The sequence below is a fragment of the Lygodium microphyllum genome, chromosome 13, assembly GCF_053477565.2.
Source record: "Lygodium microphyllum isolate KBCC chromosome 13, Lygodium_microphyllum_v1.1.10, whole genome shotgun sequence".
Classification (NCBI taxonomy): Eukaryota; Viridiplantae; Streptophyta; class Polypodiopsida; order Schizaeales; family Lygodiaceae; genus Lygodium; species Lygodium microphyllum.
Window position 1 is genome coordinate 119,038,622 of NC_141147.1, and position 16,426 is coordinate 119,055,047.

The window sequence follows — 16,426 nt, forward strand, 5'->3', positions numbered from 1 at the left end:
GAACAGTGGTCGCACAGCATAAAATAGGGCATTTTCTTGAGTGCGTGCAGAAAACTTCCGCCTCCAAAACAAGCCCCGATATGGCCTTAAATAAAAAAAACAGAGCAACCAAGGGCTAAAGACCTTTCCCGCAGCATATACTGCCGTCTTGCTACACCGCGAAGGGTGTCTCAATCTAAGACAATGCACTCTTGCACTTTCCAGCTGTGCTACCTGCAGAGACTTGCTCCCAATACAAAAAAATGAAAGCAATACTGGTCCTCTTACCAGAACACCGCGAACTTGGCTTGCTTTCTTGAGCTCCTTACCATGAACAAGTCTCTCATACCATGTCAAGATTGTGGGAGAGAAGGAAGGAGTCTCACTTGTAGCTTTCTTGCTTACACAATGGGGGAATACACACAGAGGTGGAGGCTAAAAATAGTTTTCCTCTTCTTAGTTATGTAAGCCAAAAAGAACTCAAGTACATAGAAATAGAAGAACCCTATATATGGGTCTCAAAACCAAACTCAACTAACTAAGGTGGCATACTAGCTGAGCCACGAACTAGAGTAGATAAGGATAGCTGTCATCTAGCTATTATTCATGGGCGGTGTACCAACCGCATCTGCAACTGACAAGTCGGTGACATAAATGCACAACGGTCACCCTCGCATATCACGAGTGGATCTCGATATCTCAACAGGTCTCTACCTTCCAATCTCCATAGCTTTGCCATGCTCTAGATCCGCATCATTGACATACTCTAAATGCAACAAAAATCAAAACCCAACTACGGAAATGATTTATCCCACTTGCCTACTCATCAAAAACCCAAAATATTTTTTTGTTTTGAAGATAAAAGACCCCAAATCTCCTACCAATATCAAGCACCGGTTCGAAACCATACTTTGATTCTTGATTTGAGGCGCGCAAGTGCTCAAGCTTGAATCCATTGGTCCCGACAAATGGAATCTAAATTAAGTGGGAGCTCAAGCTCATCTACCAAGACCCATAGACCACTTATTGCTTCAAGCATTTCAAGAGAGCAAAATTGGCTATCTCTCACCTAGCCGAAGCGCCTTCGATTCCATGGGGGTGTAGTGAGCTTACCTTGATGCCCAAAAAAGTAGCCTCCTCCCTCAAGAAAACTGGTAGCTTCATGATATGAGATGTGAGCTCAAGCAACCTTAATCCTCCACATCCAAGCTCCATCCTCCATAGTTGCACACGAGACAAGAGAAGAGAAAAAATAGAAGAACAAGAGAGGAGATAATGGAGAGCTTCTTCTTCAAGATCCCTCACCCTCACACATAGACACTCCCTCACACTCTCCCCTCTCTCAAGCACACACAAGCAAGAAAGAAGGAGAGAAGAAGAGAAGAAGAAGAGACCACTTTAGTCACACACCAAGGAATGAGACTCTCATTCACTTTTTGAGTTTATATACAAGCCCTTAATCCCTTGGGCACCCATCCTCTTTTTACATGATTGGGCATCTTGCCAAGGTCCTCATTACCTATTCCCTTCTAGTTGCCTTATCCCTTCACCTATGTCTGTCTAGAATTTACAATTTGCACATGAGGGAGCCTAGTACTCTTTTACAAAATTTTAGTGGCACCTTTGCATTTTAAGATGTGCCTTTGTCTTCAACTTGGCCTTTGAGGTCGCCCTTGCACTTTGGCCTTTCTTCTCTTATTCCTTTGGCTAGCTGCCTTTTTTGCATTATTTCACATTTTTGAATTTTCTTTTTCATGTCTTGCATATTGGGGTTAAAGTAATCTCAAGAAAATACATCATTGTAGCCACCAATTATCTTACAAAGTGGGTTGAAGCATGAGAAATGAGGAAGAATGATGCAAGGACCACTACTAAATTTCTTTGGGAGCAAGTTATTTCTTGATTTGGCTACCCCATTGAATTAGTTAGCGATCAAGGTACACACTTCATCAATGAGGTGATTAAGCATATGTTGTCTACTTTTCTGGTTATCAATTGGAAATTGTTACAGTACTATCCCTAAGCCAATGGTCAAGTAGAAGCAACAAACAAAATCTTGGTCAATGCACTGACAAAAATTATCTCTGCTTCGTGAAGTGATTGGGACAATAAGTGGGTAGCAACCCTATGGGCATATCACATTGCCTACAATGGTTATCAGACAAATGCCATTGAAGCTAATATATAGAACATAAGCGATCTTACTGATTGAATTCTTTGTTCTGAGTCTATAGATAGCTATGCAAGAGAGATGGAAAGGTTAGAAGGCCTGAACTGACCATTTAATTGAACTAAAAAGGTTATCTAAAACTCAACTTATCATCATGCACACCCTTATTTGTGAAAAGGCACAAAGAAAGTTATTGTTTGAAAAACATGTCAAACAACAGGACTTTGAAATATGTGACCTAGGGTTATTGTATTCTATCGAGGGCCATAAATAGAAAATGAAATCCCAAGGATTAGGACAATTCAAAGTTCATCAAATTAGTAGAATCAGTTAGGTGGAGTTTGAAATCCTAGATGGAGAGGGCATAGGCTTCTTCATGGGAAGTCACATTAAGAAATACTACCCGCCAATGCACCCATTACATGGGTTCCCTATGCTGTTGCTACTCATAAACATACAGGTAGTATCCATTATTGAAATCCAACACAAGACATGAGGAAACCATTGCACCAACCTATTTGAGGCTACAAATCACAACTTAGAAAGATCAAGTTCTTGATGGATTGATGAAGGGGCTGATAATAATATGCTCATGTACAATGACTATACAAAAATTAGACAACCCTAGTTAGCCCTTACCATAGCCAAAATTATTCCATATGGAGGAAAACCATACTTACTCTTAGGAAAGAAAAGAGTCATGATCACCATCAATACTGATAGTCTCTTTGTCATTTTTTATGTACTTCCAAATGCTACGGGGGTGGGATAGGAAACATTGTTGGGTTGAACCTTCAAGAAACAAACTCAATGCAATGTTGACTATGAGACCCAAAAAATCCAACTTGCTCTCACCAATGTTAGAACCATAAAATATTTTAGCAAGGGCACCCATGCTTTAGTCAAGCCTGTGATGCCACTGATGTTTTTATCTACTACCAACTCTAGTGGGGGGTAAACAAATAGTGAATGAATTGCAAAAAGCTCAGAAGAATAAATAGGAATTCGTAAGTAGGCTAGCCACCTCCCAAAAATCCCACACCAAGTATGTTCCCAAGAATAGGTCTCCAACCCATGAAACTCAAGCCATGAAGCAACCCAAATCTCAAATTTGCAATTGAGGAACTTGACAAAATAGTTAGCACTACTACAAATGAACACATGTGAAGTTGTGATGGGTCTGTAAGGCTTACTATGCGCACAAGGGTATTATGAAGGCAATTCTAGGGTATGGCTTCCAAAAATACCACAATAACCACTACTAGAACCATTAAACTCAATAAGGCAAGAAAAATCATTCTCACATTGCTAGTGACACTAATGTTAAACTAACCATTGTGCCTCCCTCTAGAAACCAACAATTCACGCCGACATGTAATCAAGTGCCCAGCCAGAATGTTTCCATGCCATCATAGTCGAGTGCTAGAAGATATTTGAACCATCAACCACCACCATCTGCTCATAGATGGAAGCCTAAATACCACAAGTCCATGTCTCTCACAGCAATATTGACTCTAGCTACCCCAACAGTCACCAAGCATTAGGTTCTAGAGACAACAACTTTCCAAACTCAAAGAGACACGTCATTCATCTCCACTTCAAGTCCAATTACACCTCAAGACCATCTTCAACTAATATGATGACCACACCTCCATACATGCATGTATCAAAGCTGAATGATAATCAAGCAAATCCTCTAGTGAGGTCAAGTATATGTATATAATTGATAGGTCATGTTAAACCACAACCACCTATAGAATTGCTGCCTACATATTTGAGACCTTTTATATTAGAACTAGCTACAAATATGTTCTTGATATTGGTGATAGTATAGTCAATAATATATGTTGTCTTGACAATACCTTTACCCTATTTGTTTGCACTTATGATCACTTGGATCTAGATCTGTTAGGTGAAGACACCGCAATCATAGTGAGAAGCCTTCCTTGCTCTTGGGAGGAGTACGAATTCATCTTCACCAAGCACACCTCTATTGTCGAAGAACTCATTGCCATACAAGTTAGCAAGGAGCAAGCCATCATATAGGGGTACTTAATAATATCTTTTAAGTGTAGCCACATAGAGGCCTAAAAAAAAAAAAGCTGAATTGGAGAAACTAGCCAAATCCAAATACCCATTTCGTCAAAAGGGGTCCACTCTTCGAGCGCAATGGGAGTGACTCAATTGTCAAATAATGATTAACGTTAAACAATGTCAAACAATCAAAACCACTGAGTATGACCCCACTTATACTGCACCCACTTCCTTTCGAGTACTAGCCATCACATGAAAAACTCACCTTGTGGACCATGTGCTATTATATCTATATTTGGATAGAGTACTATGCGAGGAGGAAATGCGAGGAGGAACTACACATTGCTAGCTACTTGAACATATGAGATTTCCTCATAGATGTTCTCACCTATATCACCCATATGGGCATCAAACCAAGTGACATGAACCACTATGTAGCCATGGAATACAATCCTAATTTTTATGATTGGCTTCTGTAGAAGAGTCCTACAATATCTCATTAGCGTACATTCTTGTATATATCTACAGTTTTCACTTTGTAAAAATTTTGTTATGCTCGTTCATTTCTTTCTTTCTTTTAGTCATTCTGTAATAAGCATAGTTGAGCCATGTACCATTCCCTCCTCTGCCACTCCACCTTTGCATGATGGTAGGAAGCATTGCTAAACTTTTGGGGAGGGCAAGGAGTCGATCATTTTCTCAAAGTCAATTTCTTTCACAATTTGTAATTTTTGCAAGGAATAAAGTAGCAATTAATTTTTGAAAAAATGAGATGTGCAAGATTATGTAAGTTTAAATTTCTTTCTCATCATCACAAATTCTCATTTTTACAGACACATTTTAAAAAAAGACAAAATTGATGTCTGCCCTTTCAAATCAGCAGATCCAGCTTGTACTTCGTTTCTTCACCCCCTTATGCATCCATAAACTTCCTCCACTCCTCTTCGGATTTGTTAATGACATATGTTAAATTACCCATCGGCAACCCCATAAAACACAAAGAGATATAGTATAACTTTTTAATCCATCATTCTCCCTTCTCTATCGGTGAAAATTTTGAGCACATTATTCAACGACTCGAACAACTCAAACCTTCAAAATAACGCCAAAATAAAGAAGCAACCAAAAAATGAAAAAAATCATGAAGAGCCCTTCATTATTATAATGGACGAATATCTGACCCCCACCTTCTGAGGATCTAACAGTGCCTTTGAATTGTGTCCTACAATCAACAAACAACTACCTTACTTTCAAGGAATGCATCTACTTCCCTGTCGCCAATTTGTCGATGATGCAATCCATGGTTTTGATACTTGCACGCCTCACTAATGCCTCTAATAATGGCTCTCTCTTAAATATTCCATGTTGTTTCCGTCCACAATCAATCCTTAAGCGAAATATATCTAATCAGCTTCCCCCCCCCCACTAGATTGGCCGCCTTTGGATCCATTTTATCCCCCTTCGGAACAACACAATTAAGATTTTAGCTTTTATTGCTTTGCTTTTCCTTCTTTTTTTGTGTTTTGCAAGCAAAATTTTTTTAAAGCTTTCCTTAAGCTTTTCCTTCCATCCAACGACCTTAAAAGTTCTCAAAGACTTTAAGTCTACTCTTTAATACACATTAAACCAAGAATATACAATCTTACATACTTGAAAAGCTTTGTGACTTCGAAAGCAATCTTTGTCCAAAACAATCTTGTGTAAACTCAAAAACCATAGGGATTCTCCACCTGCTCCATTTCTTAAAATCAAAGTTCTTGTGACCAACTTGGTAGCTTGTGTGTACCTTTGCTCTATCTCATGAGATGACATTTCCTACTTTGTTTGATGTAGATTCCATTGTCGTAAAAATGCCTGATAAGGCCATGGAACCATGCCTACTAGGATGGCTAGGTAGCTTATATCATGTTGTAGTCTTGTCAACTCTAGAGGCTGAAGATTATGCATAAATGAATGAAGAGGGAGATTTGGATTGATTACACCTCCATTCCTTAAACTCCCTTGCGATTATTGTAGCCTTCTAGTACTGGCCTTGCATTCAATTACTCCCTTCCCTCTATGAGCAACTACAATTGTCATGTTGAGACAATGGTATACTATGGGTATTATAGTTACATAATAAATCATGCATCATTCATTGGGTTTGTCATGTTTATCTATCGTAACACGTACCTACTTAAGTTATTTAAAGAACAAGTAAAATTGTCATATTTGAGAGCCCAAGTATCAATTTACAGATAATTGTGTATTAGCATACAAGTAAAATGTCTCAATATCTACGAGATTACAGACCTCTTACTCATAAAGTAATTTGGAGTTCGAAAATTACATCAACCTCTTTCAAGAAGAAAAATGAGAGAGAGAGAGAGAGAGAGAGAGAGAGAGAGAGAGAGAGAGAGAGAGAGAGAGACTCTTAGTAGATAATGTAAAGCATGTCAACTCTCAAAAGTTTTTTTTTTGGAGGGGGGATACACTCATAATGACCTGTTAGATAGGTCGATACTTATGAAGCCTTATGATTTTCAAAGTGTAAATAGGCGATGCCTATCTTGCATGAAGCCTTTTTTATGAGCTAATGCAAAAGAGAGATCACACTTTCTCAGTATTTGCTCATTATGGGGATCTGCCTAATGATGGATTTCTTTTTTGGTACAGTGATGGTAACAACACCAGCTTCATCTTGGGCTCTTATTTTGTCCAAAATAATGTTGTCTGGTAGCTGGAATTGGCGAAGAAAGCTACCTTGAGGCCTCTCAATACTGTACTCAATTATATAGTCTCTAGTCCTTTCTAGCTCGTTGATGTGCACACCAATAATTTGAAGCACATTGCCCGGGAGCACTTGTAAGCTTATGTCGTCCTTGGTCAAACCTACAAAAAACAACACAATTTCAAACACTTCTTCATGTGGGGTATTGTTTGATGATATTGTTGATACATCAAGAACCCTCTTACCATTGAAAGATATTATAATTGGGCAGATTATTTCAATATGAAGGTCACATCGTTAAAGTATAGCTTACACATTATGTACATAACATTGAGAAGCCTAGTATTTAAAGGTGGTCATAGTTGACAAATTATCTAACGGTGAGTGTAAGCTACTCTAGCTCTAGCCAATGATTTAACATCGTTTTCACGTGGAAAATGCCAATGAGGTTTGCCATTTACTTACTTCATTAGGAGATTTTCACATGTAAAATCACTTAATGTAATATACCAAATCACGCTTGACATTCCCCAAATGAATTCCCATTTTATTTGGGGGATGTCCAGCGTGATTTGGTATATGCTGCAGAATCAAGGGTCTTTCTTCTGATTTAGGTACAGCTGTGTGGAATATGTTGTTTTTGCATAAGGCAAGAGCCTCTTTTCTCCAGGAACAGGAGCAGTTGTTTGCTGCCCACAAGCAAGAACAGGTGAGGGTGGTAACCTCACCAAGCAAGTGTCTGAAACAGCATTAAATCAATTCTGATTCTGGACTGTTCAGAGGTTATTTAAATGCAATATAGCAAATCACGTTTGACATCCCCCAAATGAAAGAATATTACACTTAACAAATCATAATGAGATTTACATCATTTAGTCACCTCAAACCACTTCGAGCTCCTTGACAATGTCATGTCGATTCACCCTTCAAAAGCTATGACAAAGTCATGTCGATTGTCCATTCAAATAATGGTAAGACTACCAACCATAACCAATGCATTCATTATACCAACTACCAGCCAATGTATTCATCTAGTCAATCGTCGAATCACATGGAAAATGCCAATGAGCATCGCCACATACGTACTTCATAATGAGATTTTCACACGTAAAATCGCTTCGAAGAAGCTATGACACTTTGATTCTACGTGCAAGAGGGAGCTCTGCTGGTCACCTGGTACATCGAGCTTGATGTGGTGTGCCGACGCAGTCTCGAGCCAGTCCACCTTGAGCTCGCCAACGCTGGCAATGGCAGGGAAGCGAGAGAAGCTGGCCATGATATAGGGAAGCGCGCGCAGACACAGAGAATGAGAGAAAGAGAGAGAGAGAGAGAGTGTGTGTGTGTGTGTGTGAGAGTACTAAGCCAACGAATGGGAAGGGATGAGCCAGCACCTGCCCTTTTATAGTAGTAGCGCTCGCGCGCTCTCTCTCTCTCTCTGTGTCTCTGTGCGCCTTTGCGGGGTCTCTACTCAACCCCCATCGGGTTATTTCCTTCCCTTTCAGCTGACTCGCTTGCTCCTTTCCTACATTGTTTATCTTTTGTTTATCCTTTCCAACCATCATTCTCCCCCGCCGTCCCCTTGAGTGCATAAGAAGCCTCCATTCTGCTGTTCATTAGCATACGGCCACCTCTCTTCAATGAGTTTTGAAACGTCGGCACTTACAACTATGAATCGAGAGAAAGACAATTGCAACATTATTGTGTCGTTCAAAGATAGTAGTCTTGTATTGCTACATCGACGAATGCACTTAATAAAACTCTTGCAATTCCAATGTGAACATAAAGTGTACAAAAAGCATTACATGTGTGAAGTACATCACTACAAAGATATTATCTTTACTATCAGATAGATACCTAGAGGTTGTGGCTAAGCAAGCTCAAGTGCTATAGGATGAAAATGCCCTATCAATCTATACTCACATAATGTTTTGGTCTTCCTTACTCCTCTCAATGTTTAGCTTGGATCATAATCATTAAGGATGGCATGAATAGCCACCATTCAATAGACTCAATGATGCATGCATGTAGGCATATTGTCTCTAGCAACAATGAGTAATCATGGGAGAGAGAATGGTGAGTGATAGGAAGAAGACTCGTGCTAATAAGGCGTCAACCTTGGCAAATATAAGGGTGTGAATCATGATTATAAGAGTGAGTGAGATGTCATGATGCCAGGAGGTATATTTTACGGTGGATTCCGTGCCACGGTGGATTCCGTAAGGTTTTACGGTGGATTCCGTAAACTTTGATGACCGGGGCTCATACACAAAGTGGATTCTTTGTGTGAGAAGTTGATGGGGACGCCTGTCCTTTTCGGGCGTTTCATTAATTTAGTGTGTACATGGGTGATTCCATAGCGGGTGATTCCGCAAAATGCATATTAAATTAATAAACGTTTATGAGTTTAGAGTGCGCACTCGTAATAAATTAAGGTTAGGATTTATTTCTAACCAGTTGATTTATTTATGTAGCTGAAGACTGCTAGGTATTCACTTTTGTCGGTTTAATTGTATTATTTTACTAATGATTGTGAATGCTTCAGTTGATGTGTAGAGATAGCAACAGTGGCGGAGGAAAGCATTGGAGTCTAGCGAGTATTCGACCTATGGATTATATTTTGATAGGCGTCACGCCTATATTTTGTTATGTCTATTGAGGCATCGATTATTGATTATTATTTTGTATGCGCCTATGCGCACGGATATGTTATTTCTATTTGGGACATTGTGTTGGGCGTGCCAGACTCTATGGGCACCGTCCATTAGCTTTATTTCCTATTTTTGTAAAAGCAAACTCAAAAGCTAAAAGCTTATCATATTTTTGTAAATCCGGCTATTATTGAGCATGAAGATGGAAATATGCATAAAATACATGCTTTGTGAAGCGCTCACACAAGGCATGGGGGGAGATTGAACCCAATTGGTCTCTTGCTCTTGTCGTTCGTGCTTTTTACATTGTAATTTGTGCAAAAAGGTAGAGTTCATTGTTCTTGGGGACCTTCCCGGATTCACTACGTGAGCATACAGCGACCGATCTGCGCACCAATGGTATCAGAGCAGAGCTGAGATTAAGAGCTTCCAATCTCTACCCATCTCGTGCGAAGGGGGAGCTCCTGGAACGATCGGGCTCTACGGTCAATCTCGTCACGAACCGTCGATACAGGCAGACTTCTGGCGATCAAGAACCCCTGTTTCTAGTATCAGATCGCGAAGGACCAGGCTGCACAGGTGGAGGACCACGCATTCATCTCCTTCACCAAAGTCGTGGATAAACAAAGTAACTTCTTTCATCAAGCTTCAAAGCTTAATACTAATAAACAATAAGCTTATTAGAAGCTTAAGAAAGCTTCACAAATTCAATCGATTGACCTCGGAGGAGGTTTGATTTTTCCGCGTGGCGGAACAAAACGCCCCCTCCCCTCACGATCTGTGCCGTTTTTCTTCAAAGATTAGCCCCCCTAAGCTTAAGCTATTAAGCTTAATACTTTAAGCCTTAATCAAGTCAGACAAGACAAGCAAGTCAGCAACTCCAGGTCTTGCACTCCAGAAATCAAGTTCTGCAAGTCAACTGTGATCAAGTCCTGCAAGTTCACTAAGTCTACTAAGTTCTGCAAGTCTGCAACTCTGCAAGTCACCTAAGTCTGCAACTCTGCAAGTCCAACTAGTCAATTGGAGTCAGAACTGACTAGTGCTCAAAACTCCTAGAAGGGTTGTTCTTGCGCAGAAACTCCGAACTGCAAAGTTGTTCGTGGCAAGGTATTCTACCCATATGCAGGTTCGCTGAAGTATTTTCAGCATACGAAGAAGGAAATATCGCAGATTTTCTGAAGATTGCAAAAGAAATACCCAAAAACACATAGCCTTGTAACCCCGAACTTGAGCTACGCTCATCCCGCTAACCTGATTTTGAGTGAGAAAGGTCTTTTGAGTTTTACAGGATGACGGAACCACATATGGATGATTCTATGGCTGAAGACGATCTACCTGAGCCTATGATGGAGCAAAAGCTGGACTTAATCATGATGCAATTGGAAGAAGAACGAAGGGCTAGGCAAGCATTGCAAGCGCAATTGGCAAAATTACAAAGAGTGTCTACCGACAAAGAAGAACCTCAAGCTGAAGATTTGATTCGACGTACCATCGATGCCACTCTTGAAGCTCAAACCATTCGTAAGGAATCAAAGATAAGTAAACGAAGTTTCAAATTTCGCACTTTCAATGGCATACGAGAAGGAAAGACTGTTTTATCATTCATTAGTCAGTTTGATGACTATTTCCATGAGGAAACCTATCCAGAAAAAGATAAAATCAAGTGTGTTACTAATCATTTGGTAGACAGAGCATCACTTTGGTGGACTGTAGTATGCATGACTTTCCGGGATTGGGAGAGTGCTCAGGTAAGCAGGCCTCTGTTCTTGCTGGTAATATCTATATTTTATCTCATTCAATCAAGTATTCACTAGGTCGTGGTGTCGGAACAGGTCTGGTTACCTCAGGTTATCATGCATGTCCATTGTGTGGGCCACAGTTAGACTCTCAAAGGTCACGAACCATGAAGAAGATGGTATATCAAGGACATGTCGCTTTCTTATCGGAGGATCATGAACTCAGGGAAGGTTTCCTTGGACGACCTCCAACATGTATGAACGCCGCAAGCTGGTACGAGCTGAAAATGGTCCACACGGAATCACATCCAAATGGAATGCGACAGTTCTCAGTTTTCTACGAGTTGCCATATTGGACCTACTTACAGGTCAACCACTTGTTGGATCCCATGCATATTTTCAAGAATGTGGGCAGCTTGCTATGGGACCACATCACAGGAAAGAGAGACACTATAGGGGCATGAATAGATTTGAAGGAGGTAGGTAAGATAGAGGTGCTTTGGCCGCAGTCGAGTGCTGATGGTCGCGTGCAGCTTCCTCATGCTCCTTGGGTTTTTTCTACTAAAGAAGAGCGCATTGTGAAGCAAGTAATCAAGTCTATCCACACTCCGACAGGTATGATGCATTCTCTCAGGTCCACATTTTCTAAAGACGACCGATTGTCGGGGCTAAAATCCCATGATTGGCATAAGATATGTCAGGTTTGTGCTACGAATGGATTGTAATTAGCGTGGTCATTTTGCAATTTGGAAAGTGGCCATTATTCATAATGCTTTCTCATTTTTGACAGTTTGTCCTGCCGATCGCAATCACAGAATGCCTTACTCCAGAAATTCACGGGGCCATTTACAAGTTGTTAACTTTGGTGCAATGGATCTCAGAGAAAGAGAGTGGAGAGGGTTTGTCTCTTTGAGAAATACCTGCCCACTAGCATGCTCACGATACAAATCCACCTTCTTGTGTATCTTGTGAATGAAGTGGAGATTGTTGGACCTGTCCATACGCGATGGATGTTCTTCCTGGAGCACTTCATGAAAACCCTGAAAGGCTTTGTGCGACAACGAGCTCAGCTAGAAGGTAGCATGGCCGAAGGTTGGTTGGTGTCAGAGGCGTTAGTGCATATTTCACAATGTCTACCAACGGTGGAACCAGACAATGAAATGCTATGGACATTGAAGGATGATGATAGACTAACTGGAGATGTGGTGGTTGGAAATGGGGTAGAAAAAAGAATGGATGCCTCAATGGAAGAGAAGGTGAATCACTTTTGTATGTTGCACCATGCCTCCATGGAGACGTGGCTCGCCAAGTAGTAGATTGCAAGGCAATATCGAGAGGAAGCGCGAGCTGAATTCCAACGTAGTATGCGTCATCGACCGATTCGATATCCCGTAGGCATGGAGGAGATGCTGTGGTTTATGTCAACACGATGGTTGCATGGAGCCTTGATCGCAGCATCCAGCGAAGGGACAGAGGTCTCAATGAAGTGGGAATTCTCAAGGGGATGTAGTCCAAAGGTGATGAGGGGTTTAGAATCTGTCGTATCTAAATTTTATATGCGACATCTAATTTCAGTGTTTCAATGTACAGTACAAAATATATAGTACAGCATGGTCGTGCGGACGGCATTTTCGCATGGAGCGTATTGACAAAATGCGCTCCACAATGGACTGTGGTGTCATGGCAAGGTTCGAGCAAGAGAGCCAACGACGAGCAACGGATCCAAACATGGTTGTGGATGAGATGGAGTATTTTGAAAACTTGCAAAGTATTATTACAGTGGATTACCGTAGCTTTTCCATGATACTATTCGATGTGTAGTGGTTCAAAGTGGTACTTGGAGGAGCTGGAGCAATAGTTCGACGAGGTCCATCAGGATTTCTCGAAATAGATTTTGAAAAAAAATGAACGGATTTGTGCGACACCTTTGTGTTGCCGGCCCATTGTGAACAGGTGCATGGATTCATTTGCTTGCTAATTGTAATACGACATGATTTATGTCACAATGGTTTGAACTCGCTTTGTACATGTTTGTGAATAGGTAATCTTCTATCCAAACCCCTGACAACCTCGATGGTGGTATGTTATACCTTCAACTCCTCGAAGTGCGAGAGTATATGATCAAAGCAATGTTCCGAGCATAGATGAAGATAATATGCAAAGTACAAGAATTTTTTGAGAACGAGACGGACTCATTCTATTATGGTGACATGTCTATCGACCTTCCAGTGTATGCGGAGTTGTGTCAGGAGATTAACATGGGACCATAGGATACTTCATACTTGGAGCATCCACTTACTCAATTCGTTGACCAATCTCTTATAAAGGTACATAAGATATGCATTTTAAGAGAGATTTTTTTAAAATGATTTATATTACTGTGCTTTGTATAATTTAAATTGATTATTCTAACACCATTTTTTATCTGTGCAGGTGACATTTTAAGGGTGAGTCGAGAGATGAGCGATGAGGAGTTGCAGGACATCTTCGCACACATGTCTCCAAACCAGCTCGCGAGATTCATAGAGATGACAGACCAGGAGCTATCTCATTCTTCGTCAGGGCGCTCTGCTAGATCTGCTTCAGTGCGATCGAATGCTTTGGCTTCAAGCAGACGGTCTCGACGCTCACGACAGGGCCAGAGGGAGGGAGTGCATCGGGATCAGGGGGATGCTGTTGTGGAGACACGGATGTGGTGTCTCCGTCTCGTCGTTCAGCTAGAGCTGCGTCACCTCTAGGATTTGTCACACCTGTGGGGAGATCTACTCCTGTTACTCCAGCTTTTGTGCAGCTATTAGCAGGTGGTACCCCTTTGGGTGCCACCCCTTTGGGTGCCACTCCGATAGAGGTTACCCCCGTCGGTACAACGAATGTAGAGGGGTCTCCTCGATATGCCCAAGAGCGTGGACGCAGATGGGAGAGGACCCATCTTAGGCAGACTCCTAGGGGTTATGGATATCTGGTCGATAGTAGGTCATGAGCCATCATCATGAATAATGAGGGGAGGAGGGTGATGGCTCGCATGAGAGAGTTGTGCCAACAAGTTTTTTGGCACAATGTCTTGGATCATTGGAAGAACATACCAGAGGGGAGCAAGGACTATATAGTAGCATCCTTGCATGAGGAGTTTCCGGTGCCAACCGGAGTAGATAGATTCTCTACGGGCTGGATGATGGATTGCATGCCTGCATACATGTCACATAGACGATCCGACGCATGCAAGGCAATCAAGGGTGGGGCTGCAAAGCCCGAGTGGTTAGATACAGACGATTGGCACCGACTGAGGGAGGAGGCTACAAATTCTCCAAGATGTTGGAGTCAGCAGCGCGAGGCGGCGAGGGCACGACTCAAGACTGGAGTGGTCCATCATCTTGGGAGTGGCGGCCACATGACATATTTGGAGGACTTTGTAAGTTTTTCTTGTTTGTTTTTTTAAATATTCTTTGTACTGACAATCATGTTTCTAACAGTTAGCATTTTGTTTTCTTTGCAGCACTCCATTACAAATCGTGATCCGCAAGGCCTTGAGACTCGATATGGAGAGAGGCACGGTCTCAGTACATTGATTGACCAATTGTATAGACGCAGCGGCCCTATAAGTCACTCATCTTTCTTGTCCGTAGTTACCATGAGATATTTGAATGCACTATTATATGGTGGATTGATGTGTTGTTTCTTTTTGTGCAGAGTCCGTTCGATGCTCCTTTGCGGTGGAACAAGCTTTTGGGGGACGAGGATTTGTAGCTCACCCTTGGATCCTTGGAGCTCACACACCTTTATTTTTTAGTCGCCTGATCTATGTAGACATTTTCTATGTATTAGTGATATCCTGTCATGATTGTACCAATCGTTGTTTTATGCGATCATGTATTTATTTCATGTATCAGTTTTATGATTTTAGTATACATTCTTTTTGTTTGCAAGTGCTTTGTATACAGTAGTGCAAATTTTGTAATGCTCTCATATAGCACACAGTGCTAGCTTCCCTGGCACAAAATTTTTTTTATCCCTGTTACCGTCGCTATTAACGTCGCAAATTTACTGCTCGCGTTGCTATTGTTGTCGCTATGCACATCGCAACTTACTGGTTGCATCGCTATTGGCATCACTATTGGTGTCGCTATTGGCATCGCAAATGCGACGCTACTAGCGACGCTAATAGCGACGTTTCTATGGCATCGTTAATAACGACGCTTTTTGAGACGACGGGGGCAAATTTTGTTGTTTGTATTTTTGTCGCTTTAAATGTCGATATAAGGTCTATATCTTGTAGTGAATTAGAAGCAAGAAGTGAAGAATCATTGCAAGAGATTTGTAGAGGCGAGCACAAGCTCAACCACCAAGATCCATGGACCCCTTATTGTTCAAGCGTTTCCAGCGAGGACTAATGGCTACCTCTCACATAGTGATGCGCTATCCATCTCTACGAGTGTAGTGAGCTTACATTGATGCCCTGTGAGTTGCTTCCTCCCTCAAGCACTCCGATAGTCTCACAATTCCTGATGCAAGCTCAAGCATCCTCAAACCTCCACCTCTAAGCTCCATCCTCCATAGCCACGTGTAAGACAAGAGAAGAGAAGAGAAGAAGAAGATAGAAGATGGAGGAGGGCTTCACCTCCAAGATCCCTTGCCCTCACACACTCACTCACTCACACTTCTTGCCTCAAGCCTCACAAGCAAGAAAGAGAAGGGAAGAGAAGAAGATAAGATGAAGAGTCCACTTTGCCACACACCAAAGAATAAGCTCTCATTTCCTTTTTGAACTTTATATACAAAGTCCTCTTTCCCTTGGGCAGTCATCCCCTTTTTACATGGCCGGCCATAGCCTAAGGCCCCCTTTTTCCAATGTTCTCCTATCTTTCTAGCTTCTTTCCTACAACCCATCTACCTTTACAATTTTGCACGAGTGAGAGCACAACGCTCTTGAAATAAATCATGGTGCACCTTGCCCTCTTTTATAAAATTATTCACTTGCACTTTTTCTTAATGCGCCTTCATTTTCCATTCCACTTTTTCATTGGCCTTGTCTTTTGCTTTAGATTTTTTGGATTTTTCACTTTTTCACCTTGTTCGTCTAAGGGTTAACATTACCCCCTCCTAGTTGAGTGCAAAATCCATGGTACTTGTTTGGTGGTGAGTTGGAGGGTAT

At 41.4% G+C, this 16,426-nt stretch overlaps 1 protein-coding gene across 1 annotated transcript; it reads right to left on the reverse strand.

Moving 5' to 3' along the window:
- Nucleotides 1-6,782: 6,782 nt before the first annotated feature.
- Nucleotides 6,783-8,169, reverse strand: LOC148027126 (17.4 kDa class I heat shock protein-like). Its single transcript, XM_087690390.1, has 2 exons — nucleotides 8,067-8,169; nucleotides 6,783-7,054 (listed from the first exon to the last, which is right to left on the reverse strand). The coding sequence occupies exons 1-2, from the start codon at nucleotides 8,167-8,169 to the stop codon at nucleotides 6,783-6,785; spliced, it is 375 nt and encodes a 124-aa protein (XP_087546516.1).
- Nucleotides 8,170-16,426: the final 8,257 nt, after the last annotated feature.

Bases quoted from the DNA above. Each gene is read 5' to 3' on its own strand.
- LOC148027126 (XM_087690390.1), bottom strand. From the start codon at position 8,169: ATGGCCAGCTTCTCTCGCTTCCCTGCCATTGCCAGCGTTGGCGAGCTC. The intron at 7,055-8,066 runs GTGACCAGCAGA...TGTTTTTTGTAG, and splicing joins CATCAAGCTCGATGTACCAG to GTTTGACCAAGGACGACATA.